Here is a 27081-nt window from a genome sequence, read left to right on the forward strand (position 1 = left end):
AGTCCCACTGTACCTACAGCCTCTCACCTCACACTACTCTACTCTATTTCTCCGCTTCGCTTGGAAGGCCTCTAGATGTTTGAGCAGAAGAAACAACTGCTTGGATTGTCGTCTGTCGATGAGTTCTGCTGTGTTTGTCGCTCCTCTATTTTCTCCCTTACACAGCCTGGCACAAACATTTAACTGTGAATACTTCTCGGCTGGCCAAGAATGCGCGCTAACTTATTTTTTCCTCCCTTCAGCAAGTGGGAAGAGTTGACGAGATTTGACGAGGCAGGCAGGAGCCAGGCTTCAGCTGCTCAACTTTGTTTTCAAAATGTCAGCGTTTAGAGTGAGAGAAAAAAAAAACAACAGGTTGAATTGCATGAAGAGGAAAATGAATCTGTCAACTGCACAGTTCAAAGGGCTTTTGAATCCACACCACGTGAGGTCGCCAAAATGTCGGGACGATTTCCTTTTGTGAGGGGACTGTAATGACTTGATGAAAAAGTTTGTTTTTTTAATCGTCTGCATGCAACTGTGCATTGTTGCTCGACAAGTGACATGCCATTAAATTGAAAACCGATCTGTTTACAAGGGATTTTTCTCTGAGCTTCCCCCTGTGAATTTTTTTAAACTGACTATACCAGTGATGTGCTGCACACAGACTTGAAACATTGCTCAAGAAGTCCTACTGATTGGACGAAGCGATGATTAAAACCACGGCAGACCTTTGCCAACCTCACTGATGACAAGGACTGCGCATGACGGTTTCAATACATTAAGCTCAAATTGGCGATTAAAGATAATCTCTAAAATCCTCTCGACTGGAAACTAACTTTGCTTCAGCTTGCAAGAGTGAACGCTCGTGCCAATCCTCATCTTGAGAGTGACACCAGTGTATGTTCGTCTTTTTCTCCCCTCGGGGATCTGCTGATAGACATGTTTATGCTCCTGCATTCTTGGTGACAGCTGCTATGATTAAATCGACGGGTGACTCACCCCCGGACGACATCTTGTGACTTTATCCTATGCAAACGACGCTTGCGTGCGCCTGCGATATACACATACATAAAAACAACCTCCTTCGGACAGCACGGACTGACATCTCTCTCACATTCACAGGCATCTCGCTGTGAACTTTACACAGAGAGTGATTTCAACTCTGTATGGACATCATTGAAAATCTCCACATTCTACAAACTGGAATTTTTGGAAGCTGAAAACTTTGTTGGACCATAAGGTCTTCTTTTTCTGTCTTCAGCTGTGAAGTGTACACAGTTATTCTACCAGGATATGTTTGCATCGCAAACCGGATTCGTCGAATCATCAGAAAAACTTGTTTGTAGGATGAGGGTCAGGTCAGTTAGTGGTCAGCTGAGTACAGGATAAGGACATCAGAGAAGTGTCTGTTACCTTTCATGGTTTCACTCATGTTGAATGCCGATGATTCGAACAAAATAGTTTCCCTGCAAGAACAGTGATTGCTACTTTTTTCCAAAATGGAGGTTGACGATTTGAGGACCCAGAGAGGGGCATCAATCGAACGAGGTGAATCTTTCGAAGTTGAAGAACATCAGAGAGTCAAAATTTCCCGGCTGCTGGGAGGAAAGCCCCGCGGGGAGTATCAAACTGCCATTTCCGGTTTTCATAGCACATTTTCTGCGTCTGTGCTGGAAGATGAAGAAGAGGGACATGATGGCAGCGACCAAAGTGAAACTGTAGCTGATGGACTTTGGAACATGAATAAAACCATTTCTGATACAGATCTTCGGCTTGGTATTGAGGTGAAACAAGGTACCTGACAACACCGCAGACGACAGGTTTCAAACCTCTCGATGGAGCGACACCAGCGATGTGCTTATTGACAGCAGGCAGAAGGAAAACTGGTGTGAAACGAACAATAGTCTATCTTTTCACCAATCTTCGAGCAAAGAAACCTGGTTTGGTGAAAAAGATGTGAATGGGTTTGATCAACCATCTGAAAGTGATGACTGGTTCAAAGAAAAAGATGGACACATGCCATGGTCGCATGCCTATGATTACGAGACGAATGTCCAAGAAAGTAAAGGTGACAACTCACTTTCCTGGAAAATTGGACATTCGAAGGACGGTGACAGCATTCCTTCTGAGTCTACTTCTGACATGTTGGGTGAATTTTATCTTCCATTCGACCCTGATAGCCTGAGTGCTGCTAGTGATTCCATTGCTGCTAAGGCAGGTGTGTTGGAAATGTCAGGGAAAGGGCCTTCTGTAGAGAGGGGCGAATCTTTTGAGATTTCAGAGAGCACCAAAATCAGGTCACAAGTCTTGAAAGAGGCTGGTGACATGTCACATTTCCGGGTGTCATTTGATGGCTTCACATCAGAGCAACATTCCAATGACAATAATGAGGAATGGGGAAATGATTTGTCAGGGCTTCGAGCCAATGTTGTGAGCGGAAGTGATGATACAGTCCAAACCAAAAACGAATGGAATGATACTACACAGAATAGAGACACTGCATTGTGGGATGTGAGATGGCACAACGGTGAAGTGGAAGACAGCAGTGTGTTGACTTCTGAGAATTCAACTCGTCCGGTCACGCTTGAGCACACAGAGCTTCTTTCTACCACAAGCGAAGATTTGACTCTTCCAGATGATTTTGCGGTTGAAGGACAACCTCTTGAAACATACTTTGAAAAGACTCCAAATCCTTTTGGATCCGACATACAAGGAACAGCAAATCCGGAATACGAATGGAAAGACGAGGAAGACAAGACAGAAAATTCAGACAAAGTTCTTTTGTCTAATGACTTTTCGGTCACCAAAGAGCACGAAGCTGACGAAGGTATGTTGCCTTTTTTTGAAACTAGTTCCAAAGCATTGTCTTCTTTCTCCTCATTGGAAAGGACGGACTCGTTGGACACATCACCCTCCAGAAGTCTCAGCTCTAAACCTTACTTCCATGCTGGTGCAGGGGGGTTTGAAACATCATTTCACGACCCGTTTCTTGACGACGAGAATCCTGGTGCAAACAGTAAACCAAGAAATATTTATGAAGACAATATCCTAGAATTTAAAGGAGATGATTCATTGGACATGTTTCTTAAGGAAACAGTTCCATGCATTGCAGAAAAAACTAGTAAGCTTAGCAAAGAAGAAATGGGATATAACTCTGTGGAAAATGAAACAACAATGGATGAAGAAAGGGAACATCGGTTTCATTCTGATCAAGCATCCGCCGATGAGTATTCTGACACCCAGAGCACCAGATTTCAGGAGGAAATTAAGACCATAGAAGATGGTATAGTCGACAATATGAGTTCGTCTGTACCGTACACGAGACTTGAAGATTTTGAAGACGATTCGGTGTCAAGGAACTTTCAAGAGCTTGAAACTGTCGTGCCAACCCAAGAAGGCATCAATCCACTGGGATACTCTTTTGAGTTCTTAGACTTGTCACTGCAAAAACCTGTGGTCGACAAATCAAATGATTTCCTTCACGAACAGCGCAAAGAAACAGAAGAACATTCAGAAGACGAGGAAATCCAGTCGATGGAACATTCTGAAGCTGATGATGAGGCTGGCGAAGAAGAGACAACAGATTTCTTACCCAGGCATGAGCGCGTGCCATCGAGCTATTCCGTAGAAAGGATGGAGTCTTTCGAAACGACCACACCCGGCCTGATTCGATCTTCAAAAATACCTGGTGGAGGATTTCATACTTCATTCCATTCCTTGATGACAGACGATCAGGAGAAAGGCGCGGGTGGGTCACCAGTGGACCTTCTAGTTAACCTGGATTCTCATGCTTCCTCTTCCTACAAGGATGTTTTCAGGGATGAACTGAGCAAAAAAGAAAACATCAAAACAAATACTAATGACAGCGATGGCTGGCCCTCAGCAACAGACTTGCAGGATGAAACTGTAGATGTCTCATATCAGCCACCAATATACAACTTGACTCACTCGAATGAGATGATAAATGGTGATGAAACATCTGCTGCAATGGAGGCAGACACTGACCTGCTTCTCCTTACCATGTCTTCTTCAAAAACAGCTTCACCTGCAATGGCAGTGCACACAGAACTGAAATCTGACGAAGATATATTTCCTTTTCTTGAAAGTGGTTCCAAAACATTATCTTCTTTTCGCTCTTTGGAAAGGATGGAAACTTTTGACACATCGCCCCCCAAAACTCTCAAATATCAGGCCAAGCATTACTTTCATGTTGGTGCTGGGGGGTTTCAAACATCATTCCACAACCAGTTTCTTGAGGACGACAATCTTGATGAAAACAAACAGCTAGGAGATATCGAAGCGAAAATTGTTGACAAAGATGACTTGGTACCAGCACAAGATTTTCAGGTGGTTGCCGAGACAGCTGAACCCTCACATCAGTCACCTAGCAGCTCAGCTCCATTGTATCCTCAGGGAACTAGTGACGAAGAATTAGTATTAATGCCGACAGAGGCATTTGATAACCTGAGTTCAGCTAATACAAAACATCATAGAAATCCATTTCTTCTCACAGATTCTTCTGACAGTTTTTTCAGCCTCGCACAAATGGAGTCCGAACAAGAAAATTCAGCTCCCTCCAGCGAGTTGTTCATCCAGGCAAAAGAGCAGTCGAAAGCAGAAGAAATTTACCAAATCTTTTCTTCTCCTGAACAAGTCCTTGCATCTTCGGGGACAGCGCAAACAGACTTGGAGGCGATATGGTCAACTTCTGGAAACGAAGAACTCTGTGTTCTTGACGATCGCTCTCAGCAGCTTGGTCAAGAAGCAAACACCACCGAGAATTCATCTAACAAAATGATCGATGACTCACTGCACCCCCTGCAATATTCTCTTGGCAAGGAAGATAAAGAATATTATTTTGCCAGTATTGGCCACGCCTACATGGAACTCAGAAAAGACATTAGCGCCACACCCAAGCCGAACACAAACCCTTTCCTTGAAGATTACGATGAGAAAACTGTGAACTATGCCAACAGTGTCGGAGAGAACACACCAGAAGCTTTCAATACTACCAAGGAATTGGAAGACAGAACCTTTAAACATGAAACATACGAAGGTGAAGAAACAACAAACTACCTTCATTCAACAGAAGAAGTTGGCACACTGTCCTTACAAGACAGCTTCAGCGGAAAGCCCAGTTCTCTTGACCTGCGAAGAAGTCTTTTCAAGAACAAAGGACACCTGAGAGGTGCTCCGACTGACGATTTCCTTCAGAGGAACAGCAATGAGCCCCAGCTGTCTGACCTCACACAGGAGAATGAAGCTAATTCCCTGACACTAAACTTGTCCAGGACCAATCCATTCAGAGAAGGTGCTGATCTTCATCCACTGGCAGAAGCAGATACTGAATCCACGTATCAGTCATACGGATTCCCTCTGGATGAATCGCCTGTGAAAGACATTTATGAAGGATTTGATAGTATCAAGGATCATCCTGATTTCTTTCCTAGTGAGGAAGCAAAATCCTCGCACGACTTTGAGAACAATGCTGGTTGTTCTGAAGATGAAACGACAGCATTTGGTGCATGCAGAAAACTGAGTTTTGAGGAGAGGCTCTCTCTTGAAAAAGATGAGGCACAGACAGAAAACATCCTGGTGTCACACCTACTCATTACACATGAAAATGTTACTGGTGCGCAGTCTGATAATATCACGAGCTCCCCAATCAACCCATGCTCTGATGATGATGTAGATGATGGTGTCGATAGCAAAGATGTTGCTGATTACAACAGTGACCATGATACTCATAACACAAGTGATGAGGATGCTGTTGAAGATGGTGATGTTACAGTTGTCAAACAGGACAGATCATCTAGTTCTTGCACAGACATTCCAGTGGAAGAAGATTTTAATTCCAGCTCTGATAGGAGAGAGGAGTGGTCTGCTGGCTCCACATCGGCGGACCAGCAAAGACTGTCACGTGACTCTCAAACAGTGTCTGAAATGACCAGGAGGTACAGCGTGGACAACTCTCCTTCCAGTTCCTTTGAATACACCTTTCAAACAAGTGCTGCGCTGAAAGAAGTTGAATACAACTACAGGCAATGGTCGCAAGAAATTCAGCAGGAAACACTTCCTGAGAGTCGACATGTGGATGGAACTGATTTCATGTCGTCTGAGTGGCTGAACCCAGCTGCTGGCGATGGCCACTCTTCCTCGGACAATACAAGAAAAGCTCGAGCCTCACGCGCAGAATCCAGCGAGGCAACAGACGACTTTGACGATGACTCTGTCGACGAAAACGATGCAACTGAAAGTGAGTATCTGTCAGAAGACCCCAAGACTCCGGAAGTCGAAACACGGGGTTGGGGTGTGAATACGAAATCTTTGAGTGACAGGATCACAGAATGCGAGGATGCCTTTATTTACTCCTCAATTCCAAAAGATCAGCAGAAGTATGATAACACTGATGATGATTATTCTGCTTTTGAAAATGAGAGAGAGGCTGGCATGACGGAACTGATGAGTAGTAAACCCGGACTGCAAGCAAACATTGATGAAAACCCTTTCTTTGCCAGTGACGAATTTGTACAAGAGGATGTACCTGTCATGACTGGAACACTGGATGTTCCTTTTCAACCATCAGACACCATCTCTCATTTCAAACAAACTCATCAAGATGAGTCATTCCCACACGAGTTCTCTCCTGCATCTGAAGTTCACAACAATGAACCCGAGTTTATGGAGACAGTGATGGAAAGGTTCGAGGCTCAAGAAGCATTAAATGATCAATTGTTTCTTTCACCTCAGGCAAGGTTTGAACCTGAAACATCTTCATTGTCAATAGGAGCTTCTTTTGCCCCGGTGGTCCAGCAGGACCTCAGTCCTTTCACTCCTGTAGACAGTGAAATCTCAGTCAGCATGAGTTCTTCAACTGCCCGACATGTCTCAACAGACACTGAGATCTCTGGGGAAGACACTGGGGAAAAGAGTAGCAATCGTGAGGAAACTCAGGATACAGATAGCTGTGAGGTCGAATCTCCTCAGCTCTCCCCCGTGGTCGCAGCGGAAGTCAAGCTTGACGATACGAACACTTTCTCGGAGGCAGCCTACATGCAGTTCACTCAAAAACTAGAGTCACTGACCGCGGAAAGGATTTTTGATGAGACGGCTACGAATGAGAATGGTGAAGCATCAGTAGCAGGCCTAAGCACGGAGCTACCCCTGGTGGCAAATGTGCCTCCCAACAGCGCAGCTGACAGCGTGACAGACAGCGAGGCAAGTGGCCTGGCCCGCGACGACAACGATGACGACGACGGCAAGGAAAAGGGATATGACGAGGACGATGTCTTCGTAGTCTCAACTGGGGTGCATGGAGACACCTCCAGCGAGGACAGACGGGTGTCTTCTTTGTCTCATTCCTCACGCTCTACTTCCACTTCCGGGTCACACTCGGGGTCGCGACGGTCGTCCTCGGATACCGGCCACGCTGAGGTTTGGCTGCCAGATAGGGATGAGGAGACTTCAGAACTGCTTTCGTCTATGAGGGAGGGCAGTCTCGAGAATTCGCGTGCAGTTGTAGAGGAAGGGTACGACGGGTTTGTCCCGACCGAGGAGAGGGCAAGGTCTCGAGCTCACGCCAGAGCGAGGCCGGAGCTTTTGAGCAGCACGAGCTGGTCTACCTCCGAGCAAGAAGACGACGAGCAGCCGCAAATGCACGCGCCTAGACAGCGCCGCAGTCTAGGCGTTGAGCTCGAGGCGGTCGTCAACGCGGATTTGTGGCGAGCTTATGAGGCTGATGATGATGCTACATGTTCTGAGCGGGACTTGCCTCTCGCTGCAGGCAGGCTGGTTCAAACCCCACCAGAAAGTGAGGACATTCACGAGGACGCCCTGTCGCAGGAGAACCACGCCCTCAGTCGACACCAGGCTGATGACATTTCAGATGCCACAGACAATGACCTGAACCTCCTCTCAAGCTCGTTGGTGTTCCATCGGAGCCGTTCCTCAACAGATGACTCCCCTGTTGTCGAGGATAGTGTGGAGGAAAGTACAAGACTTGTGAACTTTTACTCACCTGCTTACAAAACAGAAACAATTTCAGAAGACATCCAGCGAAACATTGAAGGAAATCTGCTGGTGACAACACCAGCACAAGACGAACCCAAGAGCGTCCATGGCTTGAGGCGAGAAGAAGACCTACCTGAAGAAGATAACATTTCTTCAAACTCTTCAGAAAGCGAGGACTTAACCAACAAAGTAGAGAAAGAGGAAACAATCGTGTCTTTTGAAAGCCCTGATTTCGAAGCTTTTATACTTCATCGCACTCAAGAAGTGACTGGCTTTGAAGAGAAGGGGGACGCACCAAGCACCGCTGAAACATGGGGCATCACGGAAAACAGTGCCCAGAGGACAGAAAATTTTAACCGAGCATTTGAAGAATCTGAATTTTATGAAGCAAAGATGGCAGCCGAGAAGGAAAGATCGATTTTATTGGAAGAAAAAGACAGGGAGCGTCCATGGTCTAGTGTTGACGACGATATGGCATTCCTGGAATCCGGATATGATGAAAAGCGCTCACCCAACACTTTCCTTCACATCTCAGAAAGAAAGCCAAGTGATTCAACTTCGACTAGCTCACACCAGACCCTATCAACCACCGGAACACCTTCCATAGACGAACTGAGGGGAAGCTTGGGGCAGCTGGACATTCAGGACCTGAGCATCTTCACAGAGTCAGATAGTCGGGTCTGGTCAGACGAGAAAAGTCCCACGATCGAACGACAAGTAGGGTTGAAATTGGGAGATGAGGAGCGACATCTGGAGCACAACTTCGACATCATGGACCGAGCTGAACTTCTGAGTGTAAATGAGACTTTTGCAGAGCCACCACCTACAAGTGCTGATGATCATGGCCTGGTTACATCAGAGGCCCGGATGATGCTGGAAGCAGGCCGCCGAGAGCCAAATGTAGGCAGGTACGGACACTTAAAGAAAACTCACGAGGAGTCGTTCGGTGGAACTTTTACAAGCAGCGAGGGAGCCTCCTTTTCGCAGTCGACAGATTCCTTCACCTTGGTGGCCTTTGAGAAGCTGGCCGCGGCCGAGATAGAGAGCGCTGCCGAGAGAGGCTTTGCGTCCCTCAACGACAGCGGATGCCCGAGCATATCGTCTCTCGACCTTTCACCTCCACATCACATGTCTGGCGACAAACCCGGATCAAAGTCGTACTCCTTTGCTGATGATGTCATGTACCAACGGGAGCAGACGGTAGATGACGTGTTTGTGTACGATCAGCAGGAAAAGGCTGGCGTTGACAGTTTGGAGCCAGAGCACAGAGATGAACTCGCTGAGCAGGGAGGAACCCTGGGAGAGAATAACAATGTCACAGAAGAAAAACTTGCAGAGGATCGAAAGCCCACCTGGATGGAAAAAGCTATCAACAAGGCTCGCGATGTGTACAGCTCCGTAGAACAAAAATTAAGGAGAAGAAAAAAAAGGTCTCGAGCTCAAGATGGAGGGCTGGATGACACAAAGGACGAGGCTGACCCCGCCAGTTCTTCAGGATCAGAGGAGGAGGACAGTGCTGACGACAACGATGAAACGCATCCTAGCGATGAGGACAAGTGGGCGTGGCCAAGTGACGGTCATGATCAGACAGTGCAACCTCTCCGCGCAGCAGCCTTTGATGGTGATGCGGGTGATGATGATAAAGCAGACCTACTTCAAGTTCACAGGGTCACGGCAAGACCGCAGCTACAAAGGGTACCTTCTCTGTCCTCTGAATCAGAAGTGAACTTGTTCTCAGGCGACAGTCGAGACGAGGAGTATCCAGACTACAAAGTCGCGTGTCTAAACGAAGCAAGTTCAGACAGTTCTTCAAAAAGCCCTGCAGACTTCGAAGACAGAAGCAAAGAGAAAGAAGGCAATAACATTTTTGACCAAGTAAAGTCTGAAGCTATTTCAACTTTAGACATGAGATGGATGAGTGACGAGCAAGACGATAAAGATGGGCGGGATCGAGAATACACACCTAAACAGCCAGTTCCTGACCCAGGTCTTGAGCCAGCAATAAGTCCTCCTCAGTTTATGGAAGAAACTGTTACTTCTGGTACTGAAGGCAAAGAAGGGCAACCACAAGATGTCCCACAAGTAATTCCAGCAGCACTATCCGAAAATGAGGATCACATAGAGAATTTCGGGGCTCTCCTGGTCACACAAAGTCTGCATCAAGCTGTGAAAGAGTTAGAAGCCGCAGGGAAAGTTTTTCCCAAAAAGAGGCTCTCCACTGAGGGATATGAAGACGAAGAAGAAGAAACCACAGAAGATGAACTGATCGGTGTTCATGAGGTGGATGCAGATGAAGGGCTGGTTGTCGAAGATGAAATGGTCAATGTTCATGAGACAGTCACAGAATACGAACCTTTTGTTGATGAGGATTCTATCACGAAGTCAAACTTCGAGAAAAAGACTTTCGAAAAAGATGAACCAATATGGGAGGAAGACAGAGTTGTCACGAAGCCTGAGCAAGTTGTCGAAAAAGATACTTTCATCGAAGATGAAGAGGCCGTCGAGGAAGAGGAAAATATCAACGAAGACGAGTCACTAATCGAGGAAGATGTGACTGTCGAAAACAACACAGTCATTGAGAGGAAGATCGACACAGACAACGAGTCAGTTTCCGAGGAAGAAAATGTCGGTGCAGAGGAGTTGGCTGCCGCAGAAGAGCTAGATGACAGATATAAACAGGAGACAGAGGAGGAGCAATCTTCACAGGACGAAGCGGATTCTGAGAACGAGCCAGTTGTGGAGGAAACCTTGATCGCCATGCAAAGAAACCTGCAACACAGCTCTTTGAGAGAAACGCAAGTGAAAACAAACGACTTCACTGAAACGCTCGATTCTGAGGCTTGGCTAGAGCCGAAATCGTTCGAAATAACACAAGATAAGCAAGTTCCATCATCACTACAAGAGGAACACATCAGGCGAGATTCTCATTCTTCCGTCGACAGCGATTATGAGAAGTATTTCCCGCTCACAGACAGGGAAACCAGCCATGCTGCTTTTTCTTACACTGCTGTGGCATCTGCCGAATTGTCTCCCTCTGATGCCAGGTACGAAAAGGGTTTTATTGTTGAAGAAGACCAAAATTCTAATGTCCAGAGTCCTTTGGGTGAAGATTGGCAGGAGGTTAATAAGTTTTGCGAGCTCCAGGAACAAGAAATCGGCAAACACTCTGCCGAGCTGGACTGGAAGCACGCGCAGCCATACTCTGCACGTGATCAGGAGGCGGAGAGTGCCCGGATGGTGAGCACTGCGCAGATGACACTATCCGCGCGAGCTGACACTGTGCCACAGAATGATGACAGCTCCACACAGGCAGGCTCCATTCTGCCAGAGAGCCTCGACATTTCAACTCATACTGAATTTGTGTCGACACCGAGGGCAGGCAGCTCAGCAAAGGCAGGGTCTGCTTTGTCAGAAAGTGATGACGATTCCACACCTGCAGGATACCTTTTCCCAGAGAACGACGACAGCCCCACGAGTGCACCCTTCACTTTGCCACTCACTCCTAAAATCCCAGAAACGGAAGTTCTTTCTGACTCTCTCACTCCTGACTATGTGAAGTATGTTGAGATCAGACAAGATGAGGAAACTTCTTCCACCAGCACCAACAGCAGTGACGATGAAATCGTACTTCCAGTAAAATCGCCGCGACTGCTGCTTCAAGCAAACATTCAGAATAAAGATGTTACTTCCTTTGAAAATGATAATCGTGTCTTTGTCAGTAGTGAACAGTCGGACCTTAGTCTTCAAAGAGAGGATGAGATTACTGAACAACGGCTGTCTTCAGGACTACAGTGCGGCACCACTTACTTGGGTCAGGAAATGTTTCAGACATTACCACAAAGTCAGGACAACAGCACTGAAGATGAAATTCTCGAAGAGTCAGATAGCAAACTTCAAGCTTCAAGTGCCAGTGAAACTGAAAATCTGATGTTGGACAACAGATGTGAAAGCAGACTGTCACTGCACAAGGATGACTTCTATCAAAATGGCGCATCCTTTGAATCCGTAGAGAAGGTGGAAGACGAGGACACTAATGATACGACAGCTCGGACTAAATCCTTTGGAGGCGGCGAGGAAATTAGGGAAGAATTGCTTTCACCAGACTATGCCCAAGAAACCTCCGAATCGTTCAGGAGTCTTCAGCTACGGATCTCATCCCCAGTCTGGCAGGTGCATACCAACGAAGCTCAGTCGCAGGATTTTTGTACTTCTACACCTCGCACTGAGACGGCCTCTCTCTCTCCTGAGACATTTTATTACACATCAAGGGAAACGATTCAGGACAGGCAGGTGCAGGAGAACTTTGACTTGTCAGAGTACCCGGATGTAGACGTTAAGGCCGACGAACGTTCAAGTGAGCTTCAAGAAGGAGAGATAAAACATGATATAAGTGATGAAGATGTGAAAACTGAACGGTCTGTTCAATATGATGAATCAGGAAGGCATGACGAGAGCTACATCGGCGCCGAGAGCTTGATTCTGTATGGACAGGACAAGGAGGTGAACAGTCCCGCAGAAAATGAAGATGAAAAGCAGTCAGAGAGCTCTTTGCCTCGTGAAGAATCAACTCAGAACAGGGACAGCGAGAACGAAGAAGTGGTAGCTGACAGATCATTTGTGAATGACGAGAGACAAGCCAAAAACTCGGTTGAGAATGAAGAAGGGCGGATACAAATGTCTGAGAAACCCTCAGCGACTAATTATTCATCGGAACCAGTAGAGTTTTCATGGCAATATGATGTTTTAACAGGGAAACGATCGTCATTTGAGACAAATGCTGACCTTCTACCCGCTGTCAGCTACGAAACCTCGCTGGGAGCTGCACGGGTGGAAAGTTCCCCAGACGTAGATGATGATCAGATCGATGATGCTGAGTTCCAGGCTCTACCACGACAGCCTCACCATTACGACAGCAGTCCTGACGACTTGCTTTCATCGGTGGACGAGGAACCTGAGGGCAATCTGAGCGATGACAGTATTGATGAAAAAGAAGAACAGTCACAAGCCAGTAGATGGAGGGTCAGCAGATATTCTGAGGAAGATGCTGCTGTGGGAAAGATTAGTGGAGACGCAAGCGACACGAGTCGAGAGACTGAAATTCAGTCGAGAGACTTCTACCATGATCACGATGAAGAAAATGAAATGTTTATGTTGGCTGTTTCTACTGATCTTGAAACCAAACCACCCGTCAGAGAGGACCACACCCACAAAGTGGAAGTAGAGGCTCATGAAGCCTCGTTCAACCAATGGAACGTCACTTCTGTTGGTCCTCAACGGGTGGATGACTACGACGAGGAATGTGAAGAGGAAGTCATGCAAAAACAAACAGCTGTGTCAGAGTTGTCTACTCAGCACGACGATGAAGCCTACGAGAGAGGTGAAGATGAAGCAGAGGAAGAGACGAAGAATAGTGAACGGAAACAGCTTGACCTGGGTGAGGTCACGCCGACATGGTTCCACGTGAAAGACACCTTTGCGACCTCCTTTGATTGGGAGAAGCAGGAGCTGATCGCTGGCGACACGTTCGTGGATCCTAAGGATCCCGATGCAGAAAATCTTAAAGCTATTCCAGAAGCTTTGCACAGACAGGAATTTGAGTCATCAGTTTCGGGCATTTCGGATGATGAAGATGAACTGGCTGCAGGTTCGAAACAGCTCGCCGAATCCGACAGAGAACGAGAAGACAGCGGTAAAGAAGAGGAGAGCCACGAAGACGAGTTTGCCGCAGCAGTGTCGCTTTCTGAAGAAGCATCGGCGCCGACCGTGGAAGGTCAAGATCAAGAATCGAAGGTTCCAGAAACGTGGGTAGAAGCGGAAGCATCTGACATGGCCTCGGATGCTGGTGGGACTCAGCGGACTTCGCAGTTTGCAACTCCAGAGACAGAAGAAGAAATGGTGAAATCTTTCAGAGATGTTACATACCTGACTCGGACAGACTCGGCAGAAGATCACAATGAGGAACTCGTCAGCATGCCAGCCCCTGATGACGTCACAAGCAGGCCGGCCATAGATGATGACACGTATGATGAGGTCACAAACATACCAACCGTTGAAGACCAGTCGTCGTTTGACAGCATATCTCACAAACCTAATATCTCCGAAGAAAGTGAATCCGGACAACAGGTCACGGAAGGCTCTGAGGGTCAACCCATTCCAAACGTCACAGAAGACCTTCAGTCTGGTGACATCACGCACGCGCCAGACATCGCCGAAGCGGGCAGAGCTGATGATGTAATGTCCGTGGAAAACGGCGATGAGAGCGAGCTGTTTGCCTCTACCAAACGCATCGGTGACAGACTGACTTCCTTCACCAAGATGTTCAAGATCGCATTTTCAGAGGAGCGACAGTCCACGGATATTCCCGATGTGAGCGACACACTGAGTAAAGAGCCGTTGGAGCAGACGGCAACCTCCCCCACAAGCGAATCCACAGAGAAAACACTGGAATGTGACGAACACAGGCTGGAAGCTGATCGGGATGTCCCGTCGGAAGCTTTGTCACTGAAGCTGAATCAGGTCCCCCAAGAACACAATATCCAACTCTCGGGGCACGTTAGAGATAATGAGGGTAATTTCCCAGCACTAGAAGAGGAAATGCATGTGAAAGAAAAATCTGACATTGATGAAAAACCCGATTTCTGCGAGAACCTTGAGAATTATGACACTGTTTCTATTCAGACCCAAGAAAGACAGGACGAATTCAACAGCAACGCTGAAAGTTGTTCACAAGAGGAAAGGGCAGAAGAAAATAGAAACTCTTTTGATGCCGTTGCTTTCACTGGATTCATGGACTCTGAAGACACCCATTCGAAGACATATGTTCTTCCAGCTTTACAAAAGGATGACACGGAAAGCTGGACGTCCTTGCCTCATGATATCAGCCAAACGATGCCTAAGGATGAAACATTTGTATCCGGTATTGCTGTCGACTATAGCGAAGACAACTTCTCAGACACCCGGGATGTTGCTGTTCGAGATGAATTTTCAACTGGGAGTGTAGACGATGTAATGATTTATCAGACAGACATGTTGGAGGAGACATACCCATCCGACCGCGAAACACGGTTTTCTCCAACGGATGACGAAATGCGGGTGAGGGAAAGAGAATCGTTTGAGGTAAACCTTTATATTATCAGCGATAAGCAGTCTGATGAAGGGCAAGATTCTCTGAGCAGAGAGATGGTCTTGGGAGACCTTGCCGAGGAAAAGCTTCTTTTAAAACAAGAGAAAGAAATGTTTGATGAGAGGCTGTGTTCAGAAGGACAGCTTCAAGATTCCTCCAACACTGCCAGACAGGATCATATAGCTGTGGACAACGACGAGTTGACAGGTTCAAGTCTGGAAGATGGTGCTGCGGAGATGAGACAAAGTGAGATGAGCAGTCCTCATCAGTACATCGAAAGAGGTTTTGACTTTGCCGAAGATGAGGATAGCTCTCTGAAGGCGAGTGAGGAACATGAGAGGAGAAGTATGGAAGAGGACAGTCCCTGGCAGCAACAGTCTGACTCAGATTCACAAATTCTGACAGAAAAGTTGTCCCTATCTTTACTTCAAGAACATACTGAGGTGTCTGTGAAGGCATCTGATGTTGAAGTGGAAATCGAACCTCCAGTGTGGAGAACGGAAGCCAGTCAATCAGAAAGTAGCCTTGCTTGGAAGAATGATGTTGAAGATACTACGAGAAAAAGTAGTCCTATTTACTCAGATGAAAGTGAGAGGAATTCTTTAGACCTTGACAAAGAGCATGACGACATTGTCGATGACTATGAAGGTTTTACTAAACGGTCGGAAGATATTCAGAGATATAAAGATGAACATGAAGGAACTGAAGAACCGAGTCGACCAGACAAGACTGAACCTGTCGAGAGCAGCAACTTTGAAAAGAGACACCAGGAAGATGTCGACAGCGAAGTTGATGATGAACTCGACGAAGAAAGCGATCAACAGCTAAAAGACTCGGAGCGGGAGGAGATCGCCAGCAGATATGAGTGGCTTCTAAAAGGATCCCCATCATTTTCTTTAGAACAGGCTGGTGACGAGCGGAAAGAATACAATTTCGTGTTTCCAGAAGATTCCACTGAATCTGTCAGTTATTCAAGCACACAGGAAGTCAAAGAGACTTTCTATATCCAGCAGCGGTCTGCCTCACTGGAGGCTGAAAGAACTGAAGAAAAGACTGACACAGATGTCGAGGGTCTGATGGTTAATGATACAGATGAGAGATCCGATGACACATCTGAGAGGACTGTCGACTATAGCGGTTCTCAAGAGCTAGAAATGTTATCTCGAAATTTGCCATGTTCCAATGAGCAGACATTCTTAAATGAAAGGTCAGAAATGGTGTCGTCAATGGTCGACGATGAACAGTCAACAGAGAACCTGCAAAGACAAGAGAGTGTGAACAGTGACTCAGGTCTCTCTGAGCAAGCAGTGACCTTTGTTAGCAGTGAACGCAGAGAGTTTGCTCCGGAGACAGACAGTGAACAGCTTCGTGTTGAAAGGGAAATATATTCCCAGGAGGTTGCACATTCATTTAGGACAGAATTAGAAGAAATAGTGTCAGATGTCACTGCCAGCTCGCCTGAGACGAGTTTTATCCGTACTACTCCTTCGTTCGCCGACGATAAACAGGATTCAAATGAGGAGGAGGAGGATCTAGAAGACAGGCACATCACTAAGAGCGACCTTTACCTACAGAACGATGACGTCCCCGAACGGACTTATCTTTTCCAGATGCCAGACAAATTTGACGACAAAGAAGATGAATATAATGAAACGCAGTCAGACCGTCGGTCTCCTGATCTCCAGACAGAGGACATGGAGATGCTCATGCGAGAAGCTTCCATTCCTCAGATGATGGAGGCTCGTTCTGAATGGGCTGATTCTAAAAAATCATATTCTATGAGCTTGGATAGCCTTGAATGTGTCGAGCAAGAAGAAGACCAAACGGAAGGCGTTGTCGATGATTTATTCGTCGATGATGTTCAATATAAAGGAGAAGACCACCCAGGAGACGCTATCGTCGATGAGGAAGACTTGCATTCAGGTCGTGAAGGACCAGCTGATGACGAGATGGATGACTTGACAGATGACGAAGACAGTTTCGTGAGGTCCCGAGCAGTCGAAAGCGAGTCAGATATCACATTCTATCCGTGCGGCCAAGAGCTGAGGATGGTTCAGAAAACATCGAGCGAACCAGCATCGGTCTCACTCGCTGCAGAACTGTTATCTGCCTCTTCCCAGGGTCCCTTGTGCTTCTCTCCAGACGTCGATAATGAAAGTGGAACTCGAATCTTCGGGCAAGATCAGGTAGAGTCGAGAGAAAGTGGACTGGAAACCGATCCCTCCACCCGGAGTGACCTTCACAAGAGCCAAGAATTCTGGGATTCTTCGTCAAGTGTCAGCATGGCGACTTCTTCGGTGGACAGTCCAGCTTGGTCAAGCGAACTCAGGGAAAATGTCCTGAGCTTTTCAGAAGACTCTGGACTGCTCAGACACAAAATGACTGAGACTAAGTTAGTTGATGATATTTTTGAGGGAAGATATGCACAGCTGAAAGAGGAAGTTTTGTTGAAAGACTATCATCAGTCAACTGAAAAAGAAAGCATCTATGAGGATGAAATCGTCCCGGTCAGAGTAGCCTCTCGAGAAATGTCGCAAATGGTAGAGGATCAAAGTCTGTCTCCTGAAGAAGGATGGGAACCGGAGGTCTCCTATAAGCCTAGTCGGTCGTCTAGCTGCCTATCTAAGAGTAGCAGCATCTCGCACGATTCTTTTGAAGAGAACGAAGTATATCAGAGAGACAAATATTCATCGAATGAAATTTATCATCAAGAAAGGAGAAAGAGCATCGACGAAGAAGAAATCATTCCAGTCAAACACTCGTCCCGAGAAACGAACTATACTGCTGAAGATAATGAGCTTGTCTCTCGTACAGAGGGAGGCGAATGTGAATTAAAGGTATCTGAGGATCTGAGTATGTCTCCAATCAATCTTCCTGTTAGTGTGGAAGCTTGGCAGAAGTCGTTTGAAGTCTCGTCCTCCAGTAATAACATGACTTATGTCACGAAGAGTTCCCCCGTCTCCCAGTCACCACCCAGCGAACAGTCAGTCTTCCACCAGGAATCAGATATTCGTCAACCTGCTTCTAGAAGCTCCGAGGCTTACCAGAGGTCGAGTTCTTCTTCCCTCGACGGCTCTCTGACACTAAGCGTGAGCCGTATGAGTGCACAGTTTCAAGACCATGGTGACCTTTCACCCAGCCAGACTCTCGTCTTGCCGATGGTGGATGCAGGGGCCAGCAGTGAGAGTGTCGTGCGCTTTGTGGCAGATGACCAAGCAGTCTCGTTTCGACCGTCGGCAGCAGCAGGGTCAGCGCAGGGGACGATCTGGGCGACCACCTCCAGCCACGACTCGCCAACGCTGAGAAAAGGTCGACAGGTGTCGGACGATGAGACTACCTGGGGTCAGTGTTGTGTTGTCACAGATGGGCTTCTCGGTGGAGGCAGTAGGTGGCTGGGCTTCAGTGCTTTTCCGCCCTCCATTACCTAGTCTGCAAATAGCTTTACCTTGGCTTGGGTCTGCTCGGTTGCTTCTTGCTGATTCTGGACTTTTTTGTCATCTTTAGCTATATACCACCTGTGTGTTTGTCTATGTTTTGGGGTTTTCTTAGTACACTTGTCTCTATTGTTCATGCTCCTTTTTCTTCACGAGTGACTGAAATGCTGGACTGGGTTATATTTTCTTTGTTTGAGTAGATCCTTTCTTAACATGCTTGACAAGCGGACAAAGCTTGTCGAAAGCTTGACCTGCTTTGGCAAAGGCTTTCCATGGCGGTTAATGTAAAACCTTTGACAAACTTTGGTCAAACATTTGTTCATATTTGTCCGGTCTTAAGACAAAGAAACTAGACAAAATATGTGTGTGTGTGTGGGAGGGGTTGCTTGCGTGTTTCATATCTTGATACTCAGACATATCCAACTTCAAACCATTGTAGGCAAAGAAGCTTTATTACAGTCTGGGCGTGGGTGTGTGTGCGCGCGCGTTTTCTTGCCATGTGTGTGGAATTATTATTATACTGATCGAAAGCTCAGACTGTAGTGTCCGACCTGACCTCTGAGCTGACATTTATGCTCATTTCATTTCTTCGGTCTGAAAGTAGATAGTCTCGCATCCCAACGTGGGACAATGGACATGACATCATAGCAGCTAAAATTAATATCCCTGAAGCCAATAAGCAAAGCCTTTAAAAAATATATGAAACAGGTGTGAGAATACTAAGGTATGAGTCTCTATTAATTAATGACAGTATTGATTTAGGACGAATGGTTGTTCCTAGTTGCTGATGTTGACCGGAGGCTCACTGGATGAATATTCTAACAAAATAACAATTCTACACTCAAGAAGCTTTAATCATCACAATAAAAAATCTAGTTTTTTATTTATCAACAAGACATCTTTTGTGTCGATAATGTTTGGCTATCATGTTACCCCCTGTTGAGAGATGTCTGTTCTTACTAGTGAGTCATCGGGTGTTAGTGGAGAGAGGTAGTGTAACAACGGTCTTATCGAAACGAGCTTTCCTGAGGTCATCCCGTGGGGCGAGAGCCTGGCGAGCAGATGTTTAACAGTTGTGACGTGGCTAGGCATCACGGGATACACAGCCGTGCGTGAGTCATAACATATGTGCAAGAAAGTTAGTCTATGGATTAGCAGTTAAATCCCTGGACTGCCAGCGAGCACACACGCACACGAACACAAGCATACACGTTTGATGTGTTTATGTATGAGTATACAGTTTACTTCGGCAGAAAATCTTTTCCCTTTGATGAATTATCTTCCAGTGTACTTTAGTGTTTGCCCACAAACCCCTTTTGTACTAAAACATCCTCTCTCTAATACATGCACCCGCCACCTGCCATAATCACCCAAATAAAATACACAGAGAGAACAGGTGACATAAATCTTAGGATCTTATCTTTGCCATCTACCTGTCTACATTATATCGATCACACCTTTACACTGACATGACATCAACGTTCAGACACAATGGCCAACGGTCCGTTGTTTCTCGGTTGGACAAAGAACTGACCCACGCCTGGACACGCAGTCGCGGGTCAATCAAACCTAAACCCACGTTTAGCACGAAACGGAATCGTTAATCCGACGAAATAAACGTTGGCAGGACTTGCTGCGCTTTGATGTCATCAGGTCGTCAGCAGGAAGCTGAGTCAGCATGAGATAGTTTCGTATTTTATGTACGAGGTTTGAGAGCCGTGGGATCAGGCTACGGTCCTCTTAGCAGCCACGTGTCCTCCTTGAAATGCACTCTCCCTCTCCCCCAGCCACCACCATCACCCTCGATGACTCACGCTGCTCACCTGCGAGTGACCGATCGGCAGCCTCCGTGACCCTTACGTCATAATCACGTGACTGGTGGGGGAAGGAGATGTTAAAGTTGGTGTGTGTGTAGGGGAGGGTGTTACCCTGAGTTTTTAAGATTAGCTATTTTTAAGGGAGTAGATTGAGCCACGCTTGTGTTTGCATGGATATGTGCTTAAGTGTATGTGGTGTGTACGTGTGTGTGTGGACGTGTGTGTGTGTACGTGTGTGCGGACGCTGAATCGTTTTGCAGGAACCTGTAGTGAACAACATTTTAATATCGTGGCATGTATATCCGGAATTTCTTTAATTCCGTGTCCTGTATTTCTAGAATCAATACACCCAGCCATGCTTTGCTTTGCGGTCATCGACACAGGCTTCTACTTTAGCTTTTAACCAGGTCGTGCTTTTTGTAGAGAAAATCACGAGTACTTTTACACATCTTTCTTTTTATGCTTTCGAGCTCAATGCAGTGAAGGTGAAGGGCATCTTGTAGATAACGCATGAATAGTTCTTTACACGCTTGCTACTTTAAATAGCATGGAAAAAACCACATAGATGCAGGGGTGGTAACTGCCTCTGTGCCTAACACGTTGTCACATTTGTGGTAAAACACATGAAAATAATCTGCAGGTGTCTTTATATCATTTTTTGTTATGGCACGCATACACACATACACACGTGCGTCTTTATCCATGTGCAAGCGCACACACATACGTACATACATGCAGTCATCGCGTATACACACACACACAAGTGCGCATGCGCTGATTTTACACACGGGTACGTCGTTCCCGCTCTTCACTAGTGAACTGAAAGAAAGTAAACAAAGTAAAACGCTATATAATGTAGACATCCGGTACCCGCAGCAACCCCACGTCCTCATGCGAAAGGAAAGACCATCAGAACAGTCATACAATGACAATAGCAGCAGTTTGATAGGCAATTAAATGCCTGCAACTGCTACATTACAAACAAAGCCGCAGATACCCCGTCTTTATTTCAGCACATGCAGCTATCAAAACCTTTTTCTTTCATCTTTATCATTGGTATTCTCGTCGTCACAGATTTGCGGACGATAATATATTCCAGTCATGTTTATTTTCTTTTAACTTTTAAGTTCTCCAAGCAAAACATCACAGAATTCTATATCACCAAATTACTTCTTTAGCTTTATCGTCGATGTACTCGAACTTCTCTGTGAATCTTTTCCAGAAAAGTTCGATCAGGATCACAAGCCCTTGATCGGTGGCGAGGCCGTGAACGAAGACCCCGCCCTCCTTGACCAGGAGAATCTTGACCCCAACAGTGTAAGTCACAGCAGTGTAGGTCATCGGAGTACAGGTCGAACAGCAGTCAAACAGTGTAACAGTGGAGACTTCCAGCAGTATTCAAACAACATATCGATGCTGAAATACATTATATAATGTTGCGCTGAAATTAAATATTCCAGACAGCTGTAATGCGCTCACTGCTTTTGTGTAAATGCCATTCGAACTCTTTTTCAAATAAGTTAATAAATGTTACAGACACATGAACTGTGCTCACTGCTTTGTTTAGATGCCGTTCGAACTCTTTAAGAAGAAGAACAAGACCAAAAGGGCAAAGGACAAGGAAGCCGAGGTCGCAGAAAATGAGGTCACGGACATCATTGCCGAGCCTCTGACCCTTGCTGAGTCAAAGGTGATCACCCTGCTTCATCATTACATGAATAATTAAAACCTTGTTATATTTTAATGATAGTACGATTCTCTTAAAGGTTATATATATATTTTTTGTTTTACTTTCATACAATTTTTTGTTTACCTACCTGACCAGGCTTTTTGTTCAGTTGATCATGTTTTTTAGCATTTATTTTTCAGTTTTATTTCATTTATCTTCTTTGTTTAGGTAAAGTAGGGTATGAATATTTGCATTGTTCATGTATCATAACACTGCGCAATTTTTGTTGTTGTTGTTGTTGTTGTTGTTGTTGTTGTTGTTGTTGTTTTGTAGTTGTTAAGGTCTGCAACCAACAGCCGTGTGTGGATTATTTTCCGAATATTTTGTTGTGTTGCGTTTGGATTTAAACTTGTCTCATCTTTTTCCGGCTATGATGGCAGAAAAAACACCCACATAATCTCAGTCGCAGTATTGCTGCAGCAGTGACAGATGCACGTGTGCATCAACAGCGACTGAGCTACACAATAATTAACAACAGACCCAAACATGACAAACAACATGTTTTCTTGTGTGTTGGTAATATTACGAATACTGCACAGACTGTTCTTGAATATGCAATAACATCTGGCGGGACATTTCTTTCGTTCAATAAATCCAACACATTATTACCTTTTTTTTATTTGCGAAGATATGGTGCTCGGGATAGAGTTATATCCCTTCAATGGACCGATGAGATGAAGTTGTTTCCCTTGCTTCATATCGCAGTCACATACCTACATATAAAAATAGTTTGCGCTTCTATCTCATTCACTTGTATGTGATCGTGGTTCGAGATGATTTAGCACTGTGATTCTCTTCCAATGATGATGATGATGATTGATGATGATTGATGATTGATGATGATCTTTTCTCAGGAAACGTCGGTTCTAGTAGAAGAAAATGTTGCCAACCAAACTTCTTCTAGCGATGAGGGACTGACGGAAGTCGGCGAGATGACGATGAAGGAAGTTAAGAGCGAACAACTTTACAACGAAATATTCGAATCAGCGGAACCAAAGGTGGCTGACGATGCATTAGTCAATGTATTTTACTTTTTCTTTTTTACTAGTTAAACATCTGTGACTCTCCATGCTCTTTATAATTCACTTCATCGTGACGTTTCTCATCTTTGAAATATTTCATCGCCATGACAACAAGCAGCTTAATTTTCTGTGCCTCAGTCCTGTATTTGTTTTTGTACTCATCATCATCATTATCATCATCATCGTCGTCATCATTTATAAATGTTCTAAATAAATTTATGTATCATTAATCATGTTAAAGTAGAAAAAAATCAACCCTTCTGCAAAATGTGGAGCAGGGGCAGAATATTTAAACCGTAAAACAAGATTTGCTCAAGTTTTATTTCTCGTGCTTTCAGCTTGACACAGAAAACCTGATTCAAGAGACCTCCTTGGAAGACTCCCCAGCCGTCCTCCCCACCGATGATATCACTGACCCCGTGACATCAACGGAAGAAGAGGGCCCCCAGCTCTCCGTTGAAGACGCCATCAACGCGCAGCCAAACAAGCTCGAGGATGTCGGGGTCGATGGAAAGGGTCGAGAACGGGAAAGCCTTCTCCGCGACCACAACCCCGAGGGCTTGGTTTGCTGCACGATTCTGTAGTGGCCTCCCTTTCTATGGAAAGTCTGCATCGCCCTTTGTAGTGACTCCCCCTTGCCCATTCTTTCCTGTAACGTATCTTTGGCGCAGTGCCTGAACAGTTTCGATTAACCACACAAAGAAAAAAATATTTTGAAAAGAGAGAAACAGCTGCATCATCTGTGTAAAACTCAAACGCCACAATATATCGAAACTTTTTTTTTTTGACATTCAGGAGGTCTTTGCTTGAACCTGCAAGCGCCGCCTAAGCTGTCAGAACTAGCACGTGACCTGCTGATGACGGGTCAAAATGGGGGCCTTTACTCGTGCCTTAACCTCACCTTGCTCTTTTGAGTTTTAATTGGTGCCTTCTCTTAATGTCTTGTTCTTGATTCTGTGAAAACAAGCAAGATCGTGTATGCAATAGACTTAGCAATATCACCAACGGTCGTTGGAAGAAGAATTTTAATGTATTTATATTTCTAAGGAGTGGCCTTTGAAAATAATCAGCAATCTTTACAAATGAATTATTGAAGTAACAGCAGCCGAAATAATACACTGCACCTAGAAAATATCGTTTACATTCGTGCTTGTATTGTCACAATTGCGGTTAAGGCTCATCCCCAAGATGCCAAAATTAATCAGTATTTCTTTTGTTTTATCTGTTGATAAACGTAGCTAGCAAACATCTTTCATCGCCAACGTTTTTTTCCTTCACTTCCAGCTCATGGTCTTTTCTTCGTGGTTCTTTCCACCTTTTTCTTTCTTTTGTTCTGTTCTTTTTTATTATTATTATTCATTTCTTTCTTTTCTTTCTTGTGAATATTCTTCCTCTCTAGATTATTGAACGGGATTTTGAAAACTGACTTATATCTAGCATCAAACTTTGCAGACATTTGTTTTTACTTTCATGTCTGCTAGCCTCATCACTCTCTGTCCCCTGACTGAACATAGCAATGAGGAATCTCATTCTTGTACACTGATGTAGTATGGTTAGTCTTTAAGCGATCTGGCATGGTCAAACCTCTGTAACTTGTAAGTCCTTTTGTAAAATATAAGCGATTTAGCGTGGTTACATCTTTGTAACTTCAATAATCTAGTACGATTCAATCTTTGTAGTATGGTCAAATATTTGTAATTACACTGTAAAGAGTATTTTTTAATTCATTAGAGATTACTGTCTAGATGAGAATATCGGCAAACAGAATGGATCGCGCATCCAAGACGCCCAGCTGTTGATTGTACATTGGTAGCCATCTTCTTCACTTCTTCAACACAGGGATGTTCACATGGTAATAGTAAGAAGGGTTGGGCAACGGGCCCTTTAAAAGTTGTGGGAGCAATTCGTTTTTTTAACGTGCTGTTTGACAGCCCCCCGAAAAAAATCAGAGGACATGTTCACATGATGTATTGTTGTAGTCTCATCGTTTTCGCCATCTGGACTAGCCAATCGTCTACCAGTGCTAGACATTTTATGTTTCGGTGATCATGTCCACACTCTGCGTGTCCCCTAATCTGGAAAGTCGGCTTTGTACTAAACAGTTTCAACGGTCAAACGCTGAAATGAACGAAAAGGCTCGTTTACAGTTTTACACAGAAGACTGCATGGTTAGTAAAAGCATGTGAAAAAGTCTATTGGTGTTATAATAATGCAGCTGTAGACTATGCATTTTTCATCAGACCCCATAATATTTTAGTATAGTTGTCATCAACGCATGTTTCTCATGCTTGTAATTGAGCTTCATTTTTTTTAAGTCATGTTGTGGGATTTTAAGGTGATGTTAAAACCGGAAATTTCTGATTTTGAAATATTAACTTTCTCGTTTGAAATAATTTATTTGTCAGAAAATATGTCCCAACCAGTTTTTTAAACAGTCATGAAGTTTTGACAAAAGAGAAGGGAAGGCCTTAGAAAGTTTATTCCCTCCGACAAACATTGTTTTAATTGACTAAATTTTTTTGTTGTTCTTATTGCTGGGATTCGTATAAAAAAATCATAATTATGAAGAATGATGACTGTGAAATGGGATTTTCAGGAACCGAATTTCAATTATGCAGTTGATATGTCTGTAAAAAATAGTACTTTCAAGCATTTAATGCTTCACAACTATTTTTTTATAATTTTATATAATGGTTTTCAAAAGAAGACTTTGGCAGTGTGATTTTTCAAAATTTTTTTGAAACAGAATGACTACGAGGTAGTAAGATACGAATTAGTTTACCACAAAATATTTTTATCTAGCACTGCCGAAACTGGTCAGAGGGTTTTTGTGCTGCTGATTAGTGTATACAATATGTATAGAATATGTATAGAATATGGTCCTTGCTACAAAAGCCATATGTGGTTCTGACTTCTATGAAATATCTGTTTGAAGTGCTTTTTGAACAGTGGACAGAAGTGCCAAGTCCTCATCTATTAGTGCAATGTGTGTAAGCATGCTGAGGTGTTTCTATGCTCTGACCGTGAAAAATATCTTCTTGCCTTTGATAATGTTACCTGGCTTGGTCCTTAGATATGCATATTGCAATATGGCTGTTGTTCCCCTTTTGTGATTTGTAGATATGAAGACAGATCTTTAGCTGCCAGAGAGAGGGGAAAAGGTGTTTTCTAATTCTCTGGCATCGCCATATGAAGTGAAAGGTTTCAATGATGAGACATTGCTCTTTAGATTTTCACTGCCTCATTTCAGGAAATAATCAATGTTAATAAATTCATTCATTTAAACAATAAACTGACCAAAAAAGTAATAATCCTTTAATTATATGCTAAAAAGCCTTTATATTAAATGGATGTTTACTTTCAATTATTCGTAGTTACACAGGCGAGAATGTATTTTTCTTGTCATCTTTTTTGCATGCTATACACCAACTTCTGAGTTTTGCTTCCAGTTCAGTGTAGTGAGAAGGATTTTGTGTAATAAGGATGAGATATTGTGATATTCATTGGTGTGGCCAGCTAGCCTCTCTTCACATATTTTCAAAAAATATTTTCCTGTGAACCTGTGAAGCCTTTTGACCTCACCTCTGCATGAGTCCCCTGCTGGCTTGAGCTTTTGGTGCAGGTGTAGAAATAAACAGAAAACTTCTCGTGTGGACTCTTGACTTCCTGTGTGTGCGTGCGTGTGTGTGTGTGTGTGTTCTGCAATGTTGTATAGGTGTCACACACATGTATCTGCTCTTAGTCAACAGTCACGAAGGAATTGAAAAAAATCAATTTTCAAAATTCTCTATGACAGAAATCATAAACGGTCATGTCACACGTTCATCCAAAATAAATCCTTCCAGAACAAACATGCCACCCACAGAATTATCTTTGTGAAGTGCTACAGCTGCTTGTATGCACTCCATCTTCTTAATGAAGAACAGACGAGAATACCAACCCATGAGATAAAATAGTAGCATTG

At 44.6% G+C, this 27081-nt stretch overlaps 1 protein-coding gene across 2 annotated transcripts; it reads left to right on the forward strand.

Annotated features, from left to right (window-relative positions):
* LOC112571670 lies at positions 1–26764 on the forward strand. 2 transcript variants are annotated; one of them, XM_025250852.1, is made up of 6 exons: positions 1–10419; positions 10510–18457; positions 21589–21683; positions 21934–22056; positions 22950–23093; positions 23456–26764. In XM_025250852.1, the coding sequence occupies exons 1-6, from the start codon at positions 1999–2001 to the stop codon at positions 23699–23701; spliced, it is 16977 nt and encodes a 5658-aa protein (XP_025106637.1). In that variant the 5' UTR covers positions 1–1998; the 3' UTR covers positions 23702–26764. The 2 variants fall into 2 exon arrangements, with proteins under 2 accessions (XP_025106637.1, XP_025106636.1); XM_025250851.1 differs by having other exon boundaries at positions 2–18457.
* Positions 26765–27081: the final 317 nt, after the last annotated feature.

Source organism: Pomacea canaliculata, linkage group LG9 (assembly GCF_003073045.1).
Source record: "Pomacea canaliculata isolate SZHN2017 linkage group LG9, ASM307304v1, whole genome shotgun sequence".
NCBI lineage: Eukaryota > Metazoa > Mollusca > Gastropoda > Architaenioglossa > Ampullariidae > Pomacea > Pomacea canaliculata.